Raw genomic sequence first — 20,916 nt, 5'->3', positions numbered from 1 at the left:
GATAGATGCAAAGTCTTTGCAATTTTCGCTGGGTAACACCTTTCTGATATTGCTCCACTATCTTTCTGCGCAACATTGTGGGAATTGGTGATCCTCTACCCATCTTGGCTTCTGAGAGACACTGCCACTCTGAGAAGCTCTTTTTATACCCAATCATGTTGCCAATTGACCTAATTAATGTTAATTGGTCTTCCAGCTCTTCGTTATGCTCAAATTTACTTTTTCCAGCCTCTTATTGCTACTTGTCCCAACTTTTTTGGGATTTGTTGACACCGTGAAATTTTGAATCAACATATTTTTCCTTTAAAATGATAAATTTACTCGGATTAAATGTTTGATCTGTCATCTACGTTCTATTACAAATAAAATATTGACATTTGCCATCTCCACATCATTGCATTCAGTTTTTATTCACAATTTGTTTAGTGTCCCAACTTTTTGGAATCCGGTTTGTACGGAAAGTTGGAGAATTAGTGATGAGTGAGTCAGTGAGTGAGTGAGTGAGGGCTTTGCCTTTTATTAATATATATATATATATATATATATATATATATATATATATATATATATATATATACATATGCCTCCTTTTACATAATGTGCCGCACAATCATGGCTTGCCTGTACCTAAAGGGAGGCGGCCTGGTCAACCTGACCCTGACCCACCTAATGATCAGCCAAATCAGTCAGCATTACAACTCTGTTTGAATGTAATTAGCAGAATGTAAAAACAGGTAATATAGGTACAGCATTTATTTTTTAAACAATTCTTTTAATGTAAGGTCAGTATCACATAGTACAGCCCTTAAATTCCTTTGTTCACTGGCCACATCTCTTATAGCATCCACCATTGCATTTTGTGACTCCAGAACAGCGTCTGTGAACACACAACCAGATGTTCACCCAACAGTTTCGGGGCAGAGGTGTGTGAGCAGCCAGCACCCAGTGATGTGCACAGCCCAGCAGCACCATCACTGCCTGGAGTCACCTCATCAGCGTTGTAATGTACTGTATTAGTACTGTCTGGAATGCTAAAGAACCTCTTGCCCATCAGAAACAGCATACCGGGGTATCAGCTGGACCACAGCAATCCAGGTTGGATGGGCTTGGAAGGGCATCATACACCGACCGAATCAGAAACTTCATTTTTGCTCCTTCTTATTTCCAAAATTCTGCCTGTGTGATCTTTTGGGTAATTATTTAACCCCAGTTGACCAAATCTCCTTGTGGGCATAGCCACTGCCCTGCTACACCGTTCCTCTTCCACCTCTGCAAGGATCTCCTTCTGGATCAGTTGACATATTGAGTCAGTATTACATCAATAGGCCAAAAAAAAAAATATTTTCCTCATGTAATCTAAGATCAACTTCCAGATTATGTCATAACCATGGAGCAGTCACAGGTACAGTCACTGTTGGACTCAAAACAAAACCCAAAAACTGTGCCTGCTTTTCTTGTGGTGCTCTCAGTTGCCTTCCATTATTTTTTAAAGGGTAATTTACTTTATGTCCTTTTATGCTTAACAAATAACACATAAACTCAATGGAAATGGAAAGATGATTCTCATGTCTCCTTTGTAAGGCTGATATTGGAGATGATTTAATTTTGCCACAGCAGATCCTTAGCGCTTATGTCACCATAACTCCAAACGTTTTAAAAATGAATTTGATTAAAACCTTAATCCATAATCAAAATTAGATAAAACAGAAGCTACATAAATATTCAATAAAGACTTTTTAATAACTGCCCATTCATATCCATATCTTAATATCATACCCATTCATTTTCTTATCACTACAATAAACTTAATTACATTTATCAATTATTTTATTTACACACGTCTTCCATGTTAGTTTACAAAGTACCCACAAGCCCACCAACCTCCTTAATGAAATTTCTTCAAAATATCACCCTTAACATTTGGAATGTAGTAGTCTTTATTCTTCTCTTTCACAAAACAAGCAAGTTTGGCTTTTATTACCGAGAGTTTAAAACCCCAGTTGCTGGCCCCATTTTAAGAACTCTCACGTTGCTGCCTGCGATGATCTTACGCTTTGGCGTGTGTTTTAATTGTGATTCTAATTTTATTATCTTTCCTGGCGTAATTCACCTCAGTATTTCACGTTTATTATTTATTTCAAGCGCGATTGGTGTCTGATTGGCAATCTTTTTCTCCGCATGTGTTATTAACTTTAATCAGCCGACCGCCTTCATTCGTGTATAAAAGAATGCGCTGGGCTTCAAACTTTACTGTGCTTTGCTGATTTTTCCCTTTGTTATTTCCAAAATGTGGTGTAAAGACAAAGGTCAGATATCCGTAGTGTTGCTGCTCTTTTTCCTCTGCGATGCTTTTGCTCAGCCCCGTTTTAAAGGACGGCATGTTATTGCAAAGCAGCAGAAGCCCGCGGTCGTGCTTTATTCTAACCCTATTGAGCCGAGAGCTGGCGCTCCGCAGACCGTAACCGCTCGGTGCACCGACAGTGAGGTGATCGTCACCATCAGTCCGGACTTGCTGGGCATCCAAAACCGGTGCAGCCCTCTGATCTTTCGATGGGTGGATGTGGAGTCACCAGTCCGGCCGGTGCTCAGCCCTTTGTTATTGAAGCGCCACTGCAGGGCTGTGGGAGCACCGTGGAGGTGAGTTGATTTAAAGCGCTCCCAATATCTACACTATCTCAAGATAACGTTTTTGTGTGTGTGTGGTTTGGCCTTGGCTTTTATGTTGGTGTTTAATGTTTTGAAACTATAAAGTGAACTTGTCAGACCCGCGTTAATGAAATCTTGGTCCCCAGTCCCTCTCGTGAGATGGGGAGTTTCACAGCGGACTGTCTGCCCGTGTGATTTGGGATTGAAGGTAATTAGACTCGAACAGTGAAGCACTGCTTTGTGCCCTGACCAGGTTAATCATTTATCCCTAGTGTAGTATACCCAGTCGAGCTGTATGGGCACATGTGCTTGATTAGAGACGGTGGATGTTGACAGATTTGGCTTGTGCAGTATGGTGATCCAGCAATTTAAACTTTAGGGCTGCATCTCTGTTAATTCTGGATTAAATGGCGGCCCAAAGTCTGGACATGGTGATAAGGGTTTGAAATGGATTGAGGGGTTTTTCCCTCTGGGATGGGGAATGTAGCACCTTTTGAGTTTGAAGCTTACACTGCTGGCTTAACTCTTTATTTATATAAAAAAACCCAAGCAAAGGAAGCTCCAGCTCAAATATGCAAGATGTTCAACTTAAGTAATTATGTTGAGAAAATTGATGGTTCCTCTATTGCATGAGCAGAATTTGTCAGCATATTGTAAAGATGCTAATTCAGTGCATGTGAAATGTAAATGGGGACAAACCTTACAGGTCAGGTCTAATTTTTAGCAAGTTACTCTTTATCCATTTTATGAAGCATTCTTTGCTAAGTCCTCCTCTAAACCTGAAACAGCCAAGTATTGCAGGTGGCTCTTTGGCCTGCTGTCCATAACCTTTCAGGTCGTTGAGTGAGTTCTTCAATCCAACATCATGATTAAAGCATTGATCTGTTTAAATTGTTGAATCTTGTTGTTCTAGATCAATAAAAGTGGCATCTATAGCATGAATCCAGTGTGGTTTTGCTTCACTTCTGTGTAATAGCATTTACTTGGATGTGTAAACTGACTTTTTAAAGCTACTTGGCAACTAAACTGTTGCATCTTCTCCTTAGATGCAGGGTGCCGAGATAGTGTACAGCTTCACCCTGGACTACAATCCTTCTCCAATTGATGGTCTTCCCATTGTAAGGACAAATCCAGCTGTGGTGCAGATTGAATGTCACTACAACAGGTGAGATGATGCAACTAGGGTACAAGTGGAGTTGGTTCCATGTTAGTTGTGGCACTGGGCCTAGAGTATAGTAATGTTGTTGATGCAGATTTGAAGTAGGACAGACTCTTGTAGTAATGCTAACTTCTCCCAATGCAGGCTCCACAATGTCAGCAGCAATGCTCTAAACCCCACTTGGGTTCCCTACACCTCCACAATATCTGATGAGGATATTCTAGGCTTCTCGCTGGTTATAATGAGCAGTAGGTGTATACCTAGAAAAACATTCCAACTGTACTGCTAAATGTGGTTGTAACCCCTTAACATTCCCAACTGTCTGTAGGTGACTGGAGTGGGCAGAGTCCATCCAACACCTTCTTCCTAGGAGACCTTGTTAACCTTCAAGCATCTGTGGACAACTCTAACCATGTGCCTCTCCGTGTCTTTGTGGACAGCTGTGTGGCCACTCCTGCGTCCAATGCATCGGCCCCAGCCTACACCTTCATTGGGAATAATGGGTGGGTGTGAGAAATGGTCTGACCAGATCTCGGTCTGGAAACGCAATGCTATGGTCCCTCTTTTGTATTGCAGGTGTTTCTTAGACAGCCAACTGACAGGCTCCAATTCCCAGTTTGTGTTCCCCAGAGTTGCCCAGTCTGTAATCCAGTTCCAGCTGGATGCCTTCAGGTTTTATGGCCTGACTACTAGTTCAGTAAGTCCTTCCCAACTCTGAAGGAACCCCATGGAAGCTCCCAGGTGTGACTGGTCTCTTGCATGTCTACTTTCAGATCTTCATTACCTGCCGTCTGAAGGTGACCTTGGTGTCTGCTAATGTTGATCCTTTGAATAAGGATTGTTCATACAACTCTGCACTGAGCCAGTGAGTGTACAGGTGTGCCCTTCTCCTTGCCAGTCTGGCTAATAAGCTGGCAGGTTTTGATTAGTGACTGTGCTTGCAGGTGGAGCTCAGTGGATGGTAACGATGGTGTCTGTAGCTGCTGTGACACAAACTGTGCCAACCCCCCTCCCTTCAGGAGGGGCCCTGGTGCCCCCAGATACAGACCCAGGAGAGCAAGTAAGTGACCTCACTAGCAGACTTCTGCAGTGTCCAGCCTTGGATACACAAACTGCAATTGTTCTCCAGGTGAATGGAGTGCACCAGCTGGATGGGACAAGACCATTTCTGTGGGCCCTGTTTTTCTGGAGCAGGTCTCTCCTTTGTCTTTATCGCAGGCCCTGTCTGGCCAGCAAGATAAAGCCTCTCCAGGTAACTTGGATTAAGGAGTATAGCATACATTGACAAATGTGACAGGGCATGAGTTGAAGTGGGTTTAAAGTTTCTTCATTCCTAATCTTTGCTTTTCTGCATGCAGGATCCCAATTCCAAGCTTCCATCCTTGGAGCTGTTGTGGGTGTCCTGGCTGTCTCCTGTGTGGCTGTACTATTCTTAGTCTACAGAAAAGCAAATGGAACTGCTAATACCAAGCAATAAATTGTAATGCTTTAAATCATTGTCCACTGTATCGTGTGTGTTTTTTTTTTTGCATCTATACCTGTTGCATAATCTTGCTGAATCCCATTCTAGATGGAGGGGACTGACTGGTCTGTATCACATGATCTAATGTCGGAGGTTTAGACTTGGTTTGCGTATTTTTGGCTTAGGTGGTGGACCCTGCACTGGTACAGAATGCCACACAACAAACCTACTTGAGGATCTCCTGTGGCAACCCAAAGTGGATGTGGTCTAGTTCCACCCTCTAGAAATGTCCAAGTGCTACATTAGCAACCTCTTGGCCTGCTCCAGCTGGTAATGTTGTCCTGTGAGTCAGGTCACCCTTAGTATTTGACGCATTACCTGCATTGAGGTAAACGACAGTTACGGCACAAAAGTTGCCCATTGTCCCAAAGGAGGCAAAGTCCAAAGCAGTGGTGCCAAAAGGACTCTCTGAATTGACATGGCACTGAAGGAGTCCAGTTGTCATCTTGGGTCACTAGCATCCATATCTTCCAACCTCTATAGCAAAATGGAAAGCACCAGGACTCTATGGAGTAAAAGGCTTACGTTTGACAAGATTGTACCAGGAGGTGTTAATGATCCTCCTCAGATTGGAGAAAGTGGCATTGCTGTGAATGTCTTAATCCCCCCCAAAAATGGATTAACACTGGGAAGGGGATTAAGATGTTCTCTAATGGCCAAACAGTGTTGCACCAGAGAAATGGTATAACTTTGACTTGTGGTCCTTCCACACCCAACTTTTAGTCTGAGGCCTCACTGTGGCAACAGGTTTTGATTTCGCCCAGAATCAAATTAACTTTGTTTTTGGGGGGGAGAACCACAGTAGCCTGCTACCTTAATTTTTAGGGGAATTTTACACTTGCTGTCGCTTTAAGTGTGCTCTCTTGGTATTGTATGTAGATGTGCTCGGATTGTAACAATGTTGAATTTTAAAGACCAGCAGATGACCCAGAATGATGAATGCAACTGTGGTCTCAGACCCCTTAATACAGTAAATGAACACTATTCCCTTTGTATGGCTTAATTTAACTTGCAGTATGCATGTCTACAGTGTGATAAGACTGTTAGATTCTTGTCATTAAGGCAAAAAATCTGGAATTGGTTACTATTGAGGGTGCCAGTATGTCATAATCCAGTTGATCCCAGAAGTATTCAGCCAAGGCGGTCTTCAGTTTCTCTGGCAGTTTGCACAGGGCCTTTGTTAAACCAGCTGTAAAAGCCCAGGCTCCTAGAAACCATGGTTTCTGGCACTTCAATTGCAGTAGTGGCTACACAAGGTTCTCTTGGTGGTTTCATTGTGCCACTGTGCTCTCCTTGCTTGTGTATTAGCAGTTAAGCGAGTTTGTCTCCTCGGAGGTTTCATTTTTGCCAATGTACTTGTCTCATGTATTAGCGCCAGTGGTTTCACTTTGGCGACAGTCATTTTCTTTGAGCTTCATGCTGTAGCCTCTCACATCCAGGCTGGACAGTCTTCCCCTACACAGACATTTATATACAAGATAATGCAGGCACAACTGGTGCAATGCATAAGAAGGGTAATGGGTGATCTGCAGGGGTGCCCACACATTTTTGGCTTGTGAGCTACTTTTAAAATGACCAGGTTGAAATGATCTACCTACATTAAAAATTATATATATATCAAGTGTACTTTATAAATTATGTTGTACCTTTACAGCACAATAACCATTCAATACATTTATGGTCACTACAGGATTTGGATTTAATAATCATGAGGGAAAAGGCTGACTTGCAAAAATACAGCCAAATAATGCAGTCAAGGAGGTTGCACAGTTTCTCATGTTTGGGTACTTTTCCTCTTAGTTCCAAAACTATCCATGAGCCCCAGACTTCAGCTGAATGTCATCCTGTAGTGTCAATCTCTTCCTCAACTGTACAAGATTTTTTGTTGAAACAGTGTTGCAATTTCTGATGCAAATGAATCGTCCTCAAGATCTTCCCTAAATGGATAGCACTTAAATGTAGTAATTGGCTCAAGTAAAGCTGAGTCTTGAAACCGTCTGTCAAAGTCTGACAGGCAGTTTTCATTCGAGTTTTCAATGTAGCGTATGCTGTCACATTGCGCACACGCCTTCCATTGCATCTCCAGCTCTGACGTGAGGTTTTGGATGTTCCCCAAATCAAGGCGCTGCAGCTTTGAGGACAGATGTTGCATTTTTTGTTTGAAAGCATTAACTGAGCTAATCATATTGACCATGGTTTTCTCTCTTCCTTGCAGCTGTAAATTAAACTCCTTCAACATGTTGGTCAGATCAGGAAAAAAAATGCTAAGTCTAGCGGTCATTGATCGTTATTAAGTTGCTTGTATTCTGTATGCTTAATGACGAGGAGAAACTCCTTTTTCTCCGGCCAGGGGTCTTGAAATCTCAGCAGGAATTTCTCCCTAGCCATCTGTCTCAACAAAGGCCTCTTATCATCTCTCCATCTTTGATGGACTTCTTGTGCTTATTGATCGAGTGACTCACCCGGAACGATGCTTCAGTTTGTCTGCCTTTGCTTTTGAATCCACCTGAGTGCAAAATGACAGCTGTCCGATTAACTGAGATTTTGAATTCCCTCTCCTTTCTCGGATCGCTTTTCGGAAGGAAGTCAGTTTCTGAGTTTTCATGAACAGTTCAAAAGTGCCTTTCCACGTTTTACTTCATTGGAATAGCAATGATAGATGGACAAATCAGACAAACGCACTTCGATTGTGACATTGTGAGAAAAAAAATCCTCTTCCAATTCCACATCCAGCCCATACCCTCCCCAAACAATTTTTTTTTTAAATCCTTTTTTTAGTCAATATAAATTGGAAGGCTAACTAGATCACTTAGCCAGAGTTTTGCAGTAGCTCGTGCATTTGATCGTGCGTGTGGGATCACCAGTGTGTTAGAGGAAAAGAGATCTCAGACCGGCTGCCCTGTATGTCAATCAAGTGGCAAATACCATAGGAAGGATATATGATAGACTAACGTTTAAAAAAAACCTTTTTTGAATGCAACGCGATCTACCTGCACTACATTTGTGATCTACCAGTCAATTGCGATCAACGTCTTGGGCACCCCTGGTGTACAGTATAGATCAATCACTAACTGGTCTGTGGTCAAAACACAGCTGAGAGAAACCAGGACCCAGCTGGCGGAATAAGAGGCATGGGCGGCCACGGTGGTAGGGTTGGAGACTGCTCAGTCTCTGTCCCCTCAGTTATCTTAGGGCAGGGGTGTCGAACTCCAGGCCTTGTGGGCCTCAGTAGCTGCAGGTTTTCATTCTAACCCTTTTTCCTAAACAATGACCAGTTTTCACTGCTAATTCATGTCTTTTCTTTTTATTTTAATAGCCCTGTTTTTAAGGATTCGGTCCTTTGAATTGATTTGTTTATTCCTTAAATGGCAGCTAAACAGAAATGAGACGTGAAATGAGCCAACAGCTGACCAGCTAAATCGGGGCTGCAAACTGCCACCAATTTCACTCCAATCAATCTCTTAAGGAGAAGCTGATTCTTGCTGTTAATCAAACCTGTTATTTAATTCAATGACTTGTTGCTGCTCTCTATCTGCCACAGCAGACATTTCCCAAACTGTTGATTTTCTGTTTTTTTTTTTTAAGAACACTGTCAACATCCTTTGGTGAACTGAGAGTTCAGCCTTACAGAGACCTTCACCTTTCATTTTTTTCAGATATTGTGCAATGGGCGCAGGTGGAGCTGGTCCTGTGGCAGCGGCTTTCGTGTGTCATTACTGTTTGGCTGCTAATTAAGGAAAAAGAGACAACTAAGGGGTCTGAATCAAGTTAAGACTAAAGCAAAAAGTTAATTAGCAGAAAAATCTGGTCACTAATTAAGAAGATGGTTAAAATGAAAACCTGCAGCCACTGCGGCCCTCCAGGACTGGAGTTCGACACCCGTGTCTTAAGGGGATGGATGACATGGAAACGTATTTTCGAGCAGTTGTGATGAAAGATTTTGCATATAACTTGATAAATGTTTTGTAGGTCTTTATAATTTAGGCAAAGCAATGTAATTTAGTGTTATCTTGCTGAGAGGCATTTGTGTTTGCCCCCCCTGTTTACGACAAAGTATTTTTGTAATTTTACGACAGGATTTGGGGGGGATGTGTCTTAAACCAGTTTGGCAAGTATTTCTCTGCTAAAGTCTTTCAACAGCCCTGCAAGGAAGCCAGGATGTTTAACATATGGTTTGGGGGCAGGTGTTAAGATGGTCTGTTTCCCCCATTGCTCTGAGGTATGGCTGTTTGGAATTGGCTTGTCTCAGAGGCCTTTAACACTAGAATTACCAGAGCCTACGAAAAAACTCGTAGATCCGTCCCACCTCAAATTGCTTCTTAAAACCGTTCTCACCTCTCCGCCAGCGTCCTTTGTCCTTTAAATGTGCTGATAAAGAAAAGCTCCATGTAGCCGACTATTCCATCCCCCGCCGACTTAGGAGGTGCATAAACTTCTCTCAGCTCATGGCTTGATTGATTATCTGGGAGTGTAGTGGAGTTTTAGAGTGGAAATAATAGATCATTATTTGGAATACACGCATTTCACGTGTGTTCCGTTTCTACAGTAATCCATGTAAACACATTTTTAAAACAGAATCATTTTTCATATTGTAGTAGTAAATGTAGGCATAAACTATATAATGTATGAAGCCTGAAGTCCAAATATCAAAGAAACACTTTCACAAAAGGTACAGATATAACAGAACAAGTATAATTTTATTCAAAAATATAACTGCAGAAAAAAAGCCGCCTTAGCATGCCACATTGACACACATTTACTACAATTGCCACAGTAGCGTAATGGTATCAGCTGCTGACTAGTAATCAGAATGTCATGAGTTCAATCCTGCACCACTCTGTTTTGAGAAGTAAACTGTTCTTATTCTTACTATTTTAGAATAAAAACATATATTTGATTTCAGTGTGTAGCAGCCAGTGTAATTTATGATACTACAGTAGTAGGTTAGTTTTTTTTTTTATTCACTTTTCATTCTTTGTCGTGTTCAGGATCCTTCCCTACCCCAAAATCCAATAACTGACACTGCTGTTTTCACATAAAGATGCGCTATAGCTCTGCAGCGTACTTGTGACTACATTCTCATACTAGTGCTTGCGAACTGAAGTGCCTACGTGCACTTTTCGTGGCATTACACGTCTATTTTTTGAGCATGCTCGTGTCGCTCAAACACAAGAACATATGTTGGTGTACAAGTATAACAAAACAAGTGCACTTTTATTCGAGACTATAAGTGAAGAAAAAATAAAGCAAGTTACAGTAGGCGGTTGATACGACAGCTTGCATGGTGCAATGTTAAGAACATGCTGATTTCCGATCTGTGCTATATAAAATCATCACATTCAAATATTAACAATTCCCACAAACCCTTCATACATTTACGGCATGTGTACTTGTTGCAGTGTACACACCTTTCTGTGCTATGGTTCCTATTACACTGAATGAGCACCTGACACTGTACTTTCTTCCCTATATAAATCACATTTGAGCTATAGCGCGTTTCCAAATAAATCACATTTGAGCTATAGCGCATCTCCAAATAAATCACATTTGAGCTATAGCGCGTCTTTATGTGAAAACAGCATTGTCAGATTGGGGGTGATATTGTGAACGCGACTGAGAGAATGGAACTGAATTAAAAAAAAAAAAGCTAACCTTTACAATTATCATGCATTTACACTGGCTCTTACAGACTGACTGAAATCAAATTTGTATTTTTATTCTAATAGTACAGTAGATGCAATATTACTTGAAAATGAACAGCGTCAGATCGGGTTTGAATACACACTGATGCTGTTACAGAAGGCGTCAGCTTTTTCAGTGCAGCAGTTTCAACACACAGTACATGCAATATTATTTGAAAACGAACAGTGTCAGATCGGGCGCATATTCAAACCCGATCTGACGCTGTTCGTTTTCAAATAATATTGCATTAGTGCGATGATGTTTTTACATATATTGTCTTTTTCATTCATCTTGCTGTTTGTAATCAGTGACCACATGTTTTTTACCCCGATCTTGCCAGTTCGCACATGTTGCTGTATGGTGCTGTTTCTTTTGTACTCCAGGACATGCAGAGGACAGAATAGTACAGAGCAGTGAGTTCAGCGCTATATGCAATCAGACAGGCAGAGAAGGCACTAGATATATAAATAAACAGGGAAGGCACTGTATAATAGATATATAAAAAAACAGCTAAGGGGATAGATATATAGATAGGAAGGAAAGGCACTATATGACAGGCAGAGAGGAAAGCTACTATATAATAATAAAATTACTGTTATTACTATATAGATAGACAGGGAGTTCAGGAAGGTTAAAAATAAATAAATTTTCTCCCCAGCAGGGAATCGAACTCCGGTCTCTTGAGGTACAGCAAGTCTGCTGCGCTCCATTTATGAAAATGTTTATTTGATTTTTTGCCTTCAGGCTTCACACATTTTATAGTTTATGTCTACATTTTGTAACATTTATTACTAAAATATGAAAAAGTTTCTGTTTTAACAATGTGTTTACACAGATTACTGTAGAAATGGAACACACATGAAATGCGTGTGTTCCAAATAACAATCTATTTCACTCTAAAACTCCACTTCACTCCCAGATAATCGAGGCATGAGCTGAGAGAAGTTCGTGCACATTCTAAGTCGGTGGGGGGATGGAATAGCCGGCTGCTTGCAGTTTGTTTTTATCGGCACATTTACAGGACAAAGGAGGCTGACGGAGAGGTGAGAATGGTTTTAAGAAGCGATTTAAGGTGGGATGGATCTATGTGTTTTTTCGTAAGCTCTGGTAATTCTAGTGTTAAGTACCATGATGTCCTATTGGCTGTAGGGGTTGGAAAGAACATCTATAAATGTACGTGCTTAACCTTACATTCTCTCTCTTACTAACATCTGAAAAGAAGCATCTCTCTTGCTAACCTGTGATAATGTAGAAGTATCTTTCTCTTGTTAACAACTGATGAAGACCATCACACCATGAACTGACAAGAACAGCACAATGAAGAGCACAGCTTCAGCCATATTGAGACAGGCTTGAGGCCTGTTCTGAAGAAAGCTGAGCACCAATGATGCCTTAACTTAGAGACATTTTAAGTAACTACAAGTCTGTGTGCCACCTGAGTTACACATCACCATTTTATCAGGTTGTATGGTTGCCAATATTCAAATGTACTTTGCATTTTGTTATTATTTATGAATATTATCAGTAATACATTATTTTATGTGTAACTTAACTCCTGCTTGTCTTTTTACTACATCTAATTGCCTGAGGATATATATATATATATATATATATATATATATATATATATATATATATGGGAAGGTGGGGATAAGTTATATACAGTGGTACATCTGTGAGATTAGGCATTCTAAGGCTAGATATTAATAATACAATAGGGGAAAGTAGAGCAATATATATATTACTCTTACAAGATAAAACACGAGTGCACTGCGAAGTGCAATGCTTGGCCAAGGTCGGAGTCGGCGTACCGCCTGGCACCCTATCTGAAGGGGAGGTGCAAAGGTCTTACTAAGACCTCTCCAAAGAGCAGGCCATTGATTTCCTCACCCTGAAGTCAGAGGTATATAAGTGCTTTGGCATTTCGGCAGCGCATCAGGCGAGAGACTGGCAAGAGTGGCAATTTGATCCAGACTGATAAGGTCTCAGGCTTTTGAGGTCTGGGGAAAGAGGATGCCGGCTAAGGCTGGACGTTAACGCAGCCCAGCAAGTGATCGAGCAACTGGCCTGCGAGACATTTAATGCCCTCCCGGAAAATGCCCAGCAGGTCTGCAAACAGAGCTTCCTTAACATGGACACTCTCATCAAAGGTGGTGGAGCATCATCAGGCGGCCTAAGTCGGAAAAGGAGATGTATAAAACCTACACATGGCGTAAAGCCACGCACTTTTCCACGGTACCTCATACCCTGTCGTACGCAAGTTCTCCGCTCGGTTTTACAGACTGGTGGCACCCAGCGTCAAAGCAGTGCTACTGTTCCTGTGTGATTTATCTTTCTTTCTTAGATGCACAATCCTGACGTGGCTTTATAAATACACTGAAACTAACCACATATTGTTTATTAGTGTAATGCATCTGATTATAATTAACTTGTAACAATATAATGGTCCACAGAATGGTCAAACTATTCTAAATGCAATAGCTACTTTAGCATTGTTACTCTCACTGCACCTTCTTCTTCTTCTTTCAGCTCCTCCCGTTAGGAGTTGCCACAGCGGATCATCTTCTTCCATATTACTCTCACTGCACCACTCGGAGTATTTATATCACTGTATCTGAGTGTGAATCACAGCAGCAGCTGATCGGAAAGAGAATTATCGGGATACAGCATCAAGCACATGCTGCCTCAGCCACGGCAAAACGTTTCAAAGCCTTTCCTGTACGGACCTCGCGGTTCAGAAACAGTTTTTTCCCAAGAACTTTAAACACAGTCAATCAGTCCATCAAGTGCTCCTTGTAGAACTGTTTGTACTGTCATTTAGATGTTTAAATTACATCTTGATATACAAGAAGCACAAAGAAATGCGGCAACTCATCATAACGGACATTAGACTCATACAGCCTTGAATTTGGCTTAGTGTGTGCTGCTGTTTAATAGTTGATCTGTACGTACTGTACCATATCTGGGGCTCAGTCAGAATTACAGCTAACATGCTGTCATTATGAACAGACTGAAATTCTGTGAGGGATTATCTGTATCTAATACTTCTCTCTTGAGTCCCGGGGATCCAGTGAATGAAAGCTACTGAACACATTCAAAGCAAAACCATCACCTTGGTATGCTTCACTAACACTTGAACCAGAACCTATCATGCTATGACTCTCAGCTCATGAACAACTGTCAGTGTTATCACACAGAAAATCACTTTCTTCTTCACACACTTTACACTCCTGTATTCAGTTTGCTCTGTTACCGCAAATGCTGTGTCAACAACAGCCCTCAGTCACCAGCTGCAATTCACTGGATGAATATATGCGTGCAGCTCATGGTGGAAGACCTTCTGTTTTAGAGTTAAAAGTTACAAGGGTTAAAGACTAATGACAGGAAAATGTACATAAAAAAATTCTAATTGATATATTTTGATTAATTTCGGGACACCTGCATCCCAGGTTAGCCCTGTTGTAAGTCCGGTTGTGACGAACACTAAAAATATTTTTAATAAGTTACCTTTTCATTTCAGTGTGTCTTTCCCGGTTTTTTAATAGTTTTGTTTAGTTTTAGATTTTCATTTCAGTTTTGTTAATTTTACTGTAGTTTTTTTTTATTTTTTATTAATGGAGTCAATTTTGATTTTAGTTTTCATTAGCTATAATAACCTTGCAGTGGTGGGAGTGGAACTTTTTTGTTCTTGGATATGGGGAGCCAAATATGAATTTCTTCCTTGAATCCTCTTCATACTGTTAAAGTAATTTTCCTCCTCCTACCTTCCTCTTCCTTCCAGCGTACTCTTTTTTTTTTTTTTTGGTTTCTTCCTAGTGTGAATTCTTGAATGTTTCTGAAGACCGCTACTGTATGAAAACTGTTCCCCGCATTCAGAACAACGATATGGCTTCTCCCTACTGTGAACTTTTGTGTGGCTCTGAAGTTGGCTGTTATGCAAGAAACATTTCCCACACAGAACAACAAAAGGGCTTCTCTCCAGTGTGGATTTTTTTATGTTTATAAAGACTACTATTTGTTGAGAATCGTTTGTTACAGTCAATACAGTAATATGGCTTCTCTCCAGTGTGACTTCTCAAGTGATCCTTAAGAAGGCTTCTATCTGTGAATCGCTTCCACATTCAGAACAACAATATGGCTTTTCCCCAGTGTGAAATTTTGTATGTTTCTGAAGACTGTTACGGTGTGAGAATTGTTTTCCACATTCAGAACAGCAATATGGTTTCCCTCTAGTGTGAATTCGTGCATGGACCTGAAGACAGCTCCTGTAATTGAAATGTTTGCCACACTCGGAACAGAAATATGTCTTGTCTCCAGTGTGAATCCTTAAGTGAGAAAGAAGATTGCTTCTCCAGGAGAACTGCTTGTCACATTCAGAACAATGATATGGTTTTTCCCCAGTGTGAAGTTTTGTATGATTCTGAAGTTTGCTTTTGAGTGAGAATCGCTTGCCACATTCAGAACAATCATATGGCTTCTCTCCAGTATGAATTCTTAAGTGAATCTTAAGACTGCTGCTGCTGTAAAACTGCTTGTCACATTCAGAACAGCAATATGGTTTTTTATTGGGTGTGAATTCTTCTGTGCACCAGAAGACTACGCAAATCTGGGAATAGCTTGCCACACTCAGAACAATAATATTGTTTTTCCCCAGTGTGAATTTGTTTGTTTCTGAAGATGGCAATTGTGTGCAAATTGTTTGCCACATTCAGAACAGTAATATGGCTTCTCTCCAGTATGAATTCTTGAGTGACTCTTAAGACTGCCTCTGCTGTAGAATTGCTTGTCACATTCGGAACAGCAAAATGGTTTTTCTCCAGTGTGTAGTCTTCTGTGTACCAGAAGACTACTCCTATCTGAGAATAGCTTGCCGCATTCAGAACAACAATATGGCTTCTCTCCAGTGTGAATCCTTGTGTGTTTCTGAAGGCTGTAACTGCGTGAGAAACGTTTGCCACATTCAGAACATTCATACGGCTTCTCTCCAGTGTGAATTCTTCTGTGAATATGAAGATTACTCTTAGTCATGAAACACTTGTTACATTCAGAACAGCAGTATTCCTTCTCTCCAGTGTGAGATTTTGTGTGTCTCTGCAGAAAACTATTGGTGGAAAACTGTTTACCACATTCTGAACAACAATACGGCTTCTGTCTTGTATTACTCCATTTGTCTTTGATTTCAGCTTTGCCTTTAAAACTTTTCCTCTGCTCTTGAGAGACTAACACATTTGATGAATTTATCATGTGTACTTGTACTTGAGTGTTGATGTTATCTGTCCTCTTCAGTTTCCCACCAGGCCAGGAACTATCCTGCAATGAATCTGGCATCAAACTACCTTGTCCAGATGTTGATTTCTTCAAATTTTCATCATCTGCTGTATTTTTTAATCTGCACTGAAGGGACATCTGCACTGATGGAGTTAAGGAGAAACTGCCACTGTCTTCAACTTCTGCAGAAATTAATAAAGGTATAAAAAAAAAAAACTGAATTTAAAAAGTATCAAAGCTGATCTAACAAGAGGCAATCATTTTGTGTAGAGCAGCGTATGAATGTTGAAATAACCTAAACTGATCACATTTATTTAACCCCAGTGCTTTAATCAACTGAACTTGGAATGCACTGATTATAGGAAAGACAGCCAAAAAAAAAAATAAATAAATAAAGAAAGAGAATTAAAATCTTGAGCCACCTTCATTACTATGTTTAATCACAATTCCAGTTACTTAAGCATGCACAGAAACAAATGGTTTTATGTACTCTCTTCGTGTGTTGAACAGCATGCCCACAGGAAGGGGAAGAGGAGAATACTCACAAAAAGACAATGATGATGGTCAGATTCAAAATGAGAGACAAATTAAAACATATATAGTGATGGACACTGAGCCTCTTACCCAGCTGGGATCACAGAGGGCAGTCACCCTCACTAGCCATGGTGCCACGCGTTTGCAACATGGAAGCTCAGCCCTGCTGTGGCCACAGCCTGGACAATTGCTGAGCCCTTTGGTGCAGCACCTCCGTCACACCTAAATGTGCAGCCGGAAGAAGGTTATTGAATACCTGAAGCACTTTCAGGTGCCCTAAAAAGGGGGCCAGCCACCACTATTCCAAAAGCCACAGTTTGGAGGAGGTGGATAAAGCTTGCAAGAAAGTGCAGAAACAGAAGGGTTAAGAGGGAGAGAGAGAGGCAGAAAGAAAAGAGGAAGATGGAGAACTGTGCTTTGTGTCTATGTTAGCACTGTGTTGTTGCTGGGGACATGAGACAAAAGCATTTCCCCCTAGAAATAAAGTGTTTGCTGTGGTGGAACTCATGTCTCTGCCTGACTGTGTCAGAGTTGGGGCGGCTGGAGCACCCTGGTGGTCCACAAAACACACACCCATACATATGACCTGAAACCAGCATATGCAGGCTTAAAAAGAACAACTAAATAAAAGAAAAAAGAGTTTATGGCCAACATCCTCCATACTCCACTTTATTACCCCAATTTGCTATATATTGCCTTTGATTCCTGTATGTCTAATCTTTTTTCATTGGGTGAGGACACATGATAAGTTGGTGAAACATTTTAAGATATGTGACTAATTTTCTTCCTTTCTTGATTTCTAGCTACAATTGTGCAAACTGTTTCACATGAATATATATATGAATATATGTATGTATGTATGTATGTGTGTGTATATATATATATATATATATATATATATGTATATATATATATGTATATGTGTATGTATATGTATGTATATATATATATGTGTATATGTATATGTATATATATATATGTGTATATGTATATGTGTATATGTATGTATGTATATATATATATGTGTGTGTGTATATATATATATATATATATATATATATATATATATATATATATATATATATATGTATATGTATATGTATATATGTATATGTATATATATGGGGTGGCGCAGTGGTAGCGCTGCTGCCTCGCAGTTAGGAGACCCAGGTTCGCTTCCCAGTTCCTCCCTGCGTGGAGTTTGCATGTTCTCCCCGTGTCTGCGTGGGTTTCTCCGGCGCGGTTTCCTCCCACAATCCAAAGACATGCAGGTTAGGTGGATTGGCGATTCTAAATTGGCCCTAGTGTGTGCTTGGTGTGTGGGTGTGTTTGTGTGTCCTGCGGTGGGTTGGCACCCTGCCCAGGATTGGTTCCTGCCTTGTGCCCTGTGTTGGCTGGGATTGGCTCCAGCAGACCCCCGTGACCCTGTATTCGGATTCAGCGGGTTTGAAAATGGATGTGTATATATATATATATATATATATAATCTTAGCACCTACCTTCTTTTGAATCACTTGAACTAGGTGCTTTTGCAGTTCTATTCATGTCAGATTCCAAATATTCGGACTTCATCTTCAACTCAGGACAATGCTGTAGAGAACAGTGACCAGTTGCTGTAAAGCCTATTCCACTTTCTTCTATGTTTAGACAGCATGATGTTGTGCCAGACTCTGATTTAAAGTCTTCTGTCTTTATTGGGGTTACTGTCTCCTTTGTCTGCATGTCAGCGCTGTGACACTCTGCCTCTTTAATGTCTGTTAGCTCTCTTTCACACTCCTCCTCTTTAATGTGGACATTTTCCTGCTTAAGTTGTGCAGGCTCCCACTCACATTCCTCTGTCTTAATGTCCACACTTTTTTTTTCTCCATTGTATGCCTGTAAAGGATGTCCCTGTGTAGTGAGAGATTCTTCTCATACTCATCATCATGCATCTCTTTTGAGACCCCCTCTTCACATTTATATCCCATATTAAGAGGTTTTGATACACCTGGGCACACCTTCTCCATACTGGATATGAGAAACTCCATTTTGTTGTCTGTGAACAAAGCAGAATAGAAATCAGGACTGCACCAAAAAGTACTAAACACACATGTGAGTTGACTGCTTCAGTAGTTCCATCTAGTTCATCGCCCACCAGCCTTGACTCAGTCTAACTGCTGTTCTCTAGAATTCTTACAATATGGAGACCAACAGTACATACAGCTTACCAGGTCATGCCCTCCCAGATGGGAGACAGATCTTAAACAGAACCTCTCGTCACTTGTACACCACATGCTGTCAAAACCGTGTAACCCAAGGTGCTATTTTAATTGATCACAGACAGTGACAGAGCTACCAAATAGGCAGTGTGGTGTAGCGGTAAAGGCTTTTGAATTCAAACTCTGAGGTTGTGGTCTCAAATCCCACTACTGACACCACTGTGAGACCACCTGCCAGTGCTCCAATTGTAAAAAAACAAAAGAAATGCAACCAATCGAATCTCAAATGTTGTATGTCACCTTGGATTAAGGTGCCAAATAAGTAAAACGTAAGTTTTAGTGGTGTTATTTGTTGATCAGACATGTAGGTTGTCTCTCTTTCTTTCCTAGGTCACGAAGCGGAAGCGGAAGTAGAAGCAGACAATGAAAGCAGAAACAGTGAGATGAATCGTGTTGCCGTCGTCGTCGAAGAACTCCAGGCACTCGACAAACAGATTCAGAAACTCCTGTCCAGACGAAGGTACCTTAGAGATCTGAAGGCTCGGCTGCTGGATAATCCATCCTCGACATCTGAAGTCGACGTAACATCAACCCCACCTTGTGCCGCTCAATTCCAAGGGCAAGTAAGCTTCACCCCCGCGCCTCATAGGAGCGACAACAACGCAGATGAAGACCTCGGCGTGTTTCAGCTATGCAAGCGGGGGGTCAAGGCTAGAACACCTCCATCGGCACAGGTGAGCATCTCAATCCAGAACCGGTTCGACCCTCTCCGCGTCCCCAGTTTGCCTTCAACCCCGGGTGATGTAATCGTGGTAGGTGATGCGATTGTACGAAACCTCAATATCACATGTCCTAATAGAAAATCTTTTGTTTATTGTTTTCCCGGTGCTCGAGTCCGAGATGTGATGAGACAGGCACCGACCATCTACGAGAAGCACAAGAGGGCAGTTGGATCCATTATTTTACACGCTGGCCTAAACGACATAAGGCACCAACAGTCGGAGGTTCTCAAGGCTGACTTTGCAGCATTAATTAAAGACACGAAGGAGAGGACCCCATCGACAAAAATCTTCATCTCGGGTCCACTACCTCTCATCAGACAATCAGATGAATACTACAGTCATCTGCTGGGTCTAAACAACTGGCTGAGAGGCTTCTGCGAGACTCAAGATATCGGGTTTATTGACAATTGGGACCTCTTTTGGGAAAGGCCGCATTTCTTCAAGCGGGATGGACTGCATTCAAATAGATTTGGCGCCCGGGTCCTCTCCAAAAACATCGCTAAGGTAATTCATCTGTCTTGACTGTTTATTTCTACTGTAAACCCCTTCCGTAATGCTACTGCTTTGCTAGGACATAATGGCTTACCAAAGTCTTCCGTAAAAGTGTACAAGATTAATAATCTAATAACCAATCTTAAAGCACGTAAAAATCTAGGCAGTGCGGCATAAACACCAATAATTTAATTGCAATTACTACTTTAGATCAACAATGCATTAAAACTATAAAAACAGATTGTAGATTACATAAAAAATACACACAGAGCGGCGCTAATAAAAATAACGTAGTTTTTGTTCCGAATACCAATAACGCGCATAGAATTCAGCTCTGCTCTTCAGAAACATTAAATATGGCACTATTAAATGTTACAGCTTTAACTAACAAGTCATTTTTTATAAACAATCTTATTAGTGATAGCAACATTGATTTTATTGCACTAAGTGAAACGTGGCTTAGCTCAGACGGCACGACTGTTTTAATCGTATCTGTGCCTTTGGATTACAGTTTTACTCGTGCAGATTGCCAGGGAAAAAAGGGGTGTGGCTGGGCAAACATTTACTCAAGCCGATTAAAGTGTAAAGATGTTAGTTTTGGTAAATTTAAGTCCTTAAATCTCGCCATTGTTA

The 20,916-nt window shown here is 41.0% G+C and overlaps 2 protein-coding genes across 3 annotated transcripts in view; both read left to right on the top strand.

Moving 5' to 3' along the window:
• The window catches only part of LOC120533292 (zona pellucida sperm-binding protein 3-like), a 50,802-nt gene extending 45,508 nt beyond the window's left edge, over positions 1-5,294 (top strand). Inside the window, exons 1-9 of one of the 2 annotated variants that reach the window (XM_039760121.1) lie at positions 2,246-2,637; positions 3,693-3,811; positions 3,950-4,053; positions 4,134-4,308; positions 4,382-4,502; positions 4,579-4,670; positions 4,750-4,865; positions 4,935-5,057; positions 5,164-5,294. In XM_039760121.1, the coding sequence (XP_039616055.1) occupies positions 2,551-2,637; positions 3,693-3,811; positions 3,950-4,053; positions 4,134-4,308; positions 4,382-4,502; positions 4,579-4,670; positions 4,750-4,865; positions 4,935-5,057; positions 5,164-5,282 (1,056 nt within the window). In that variant the 5' untranslated portion in view covers positions 2,246-2,550 and the 3' untranslated portion in view covers positions 5,283-5,294. Of the gene's footprint in view, positions 1-2,245; positions 2,638-3,692; positions 3,812-3,949; positions 4,054-4,133; positions 4,309-4,381; positions 4,503-4,578; positions 4,671-4,749; positions 4,866-4,934; positions 5,058-5,163 lie in introns of those variants that run through there. The other variant, XM_039760120.1, reaches the window with a different exon arrangement.
• LOC120533295 (zona pellucida sperm-binding protein 3-like) overlaps positions 1-20,916 on the top strand; it is a 215,011-nt gene that overhangs the window by 98,493 nt on the left and 95,602 nt on the right. The gene's annotated exons all lie outside the window — the stretch shown is intronic.

This window comes from Polypterus senegalus, chromosome 8 (assembly GCF_016835505.1).
Source record: "Polypterus senegalus isolate Bchr_013 chromosome 8, ASM1683550v1, whole genome shotgun sequence".
NCBI lineage: Eukaryota > Metazoa > Chordata > Cladistia > Polypteriformes > Polypteridae > Polypterus > Polypterus senegalus.
The sequence above is the reverse complement of the archived record's forward strand: the minus strand, read 5'-3'. Positions and strand labels throughout refer to the sequence as shown.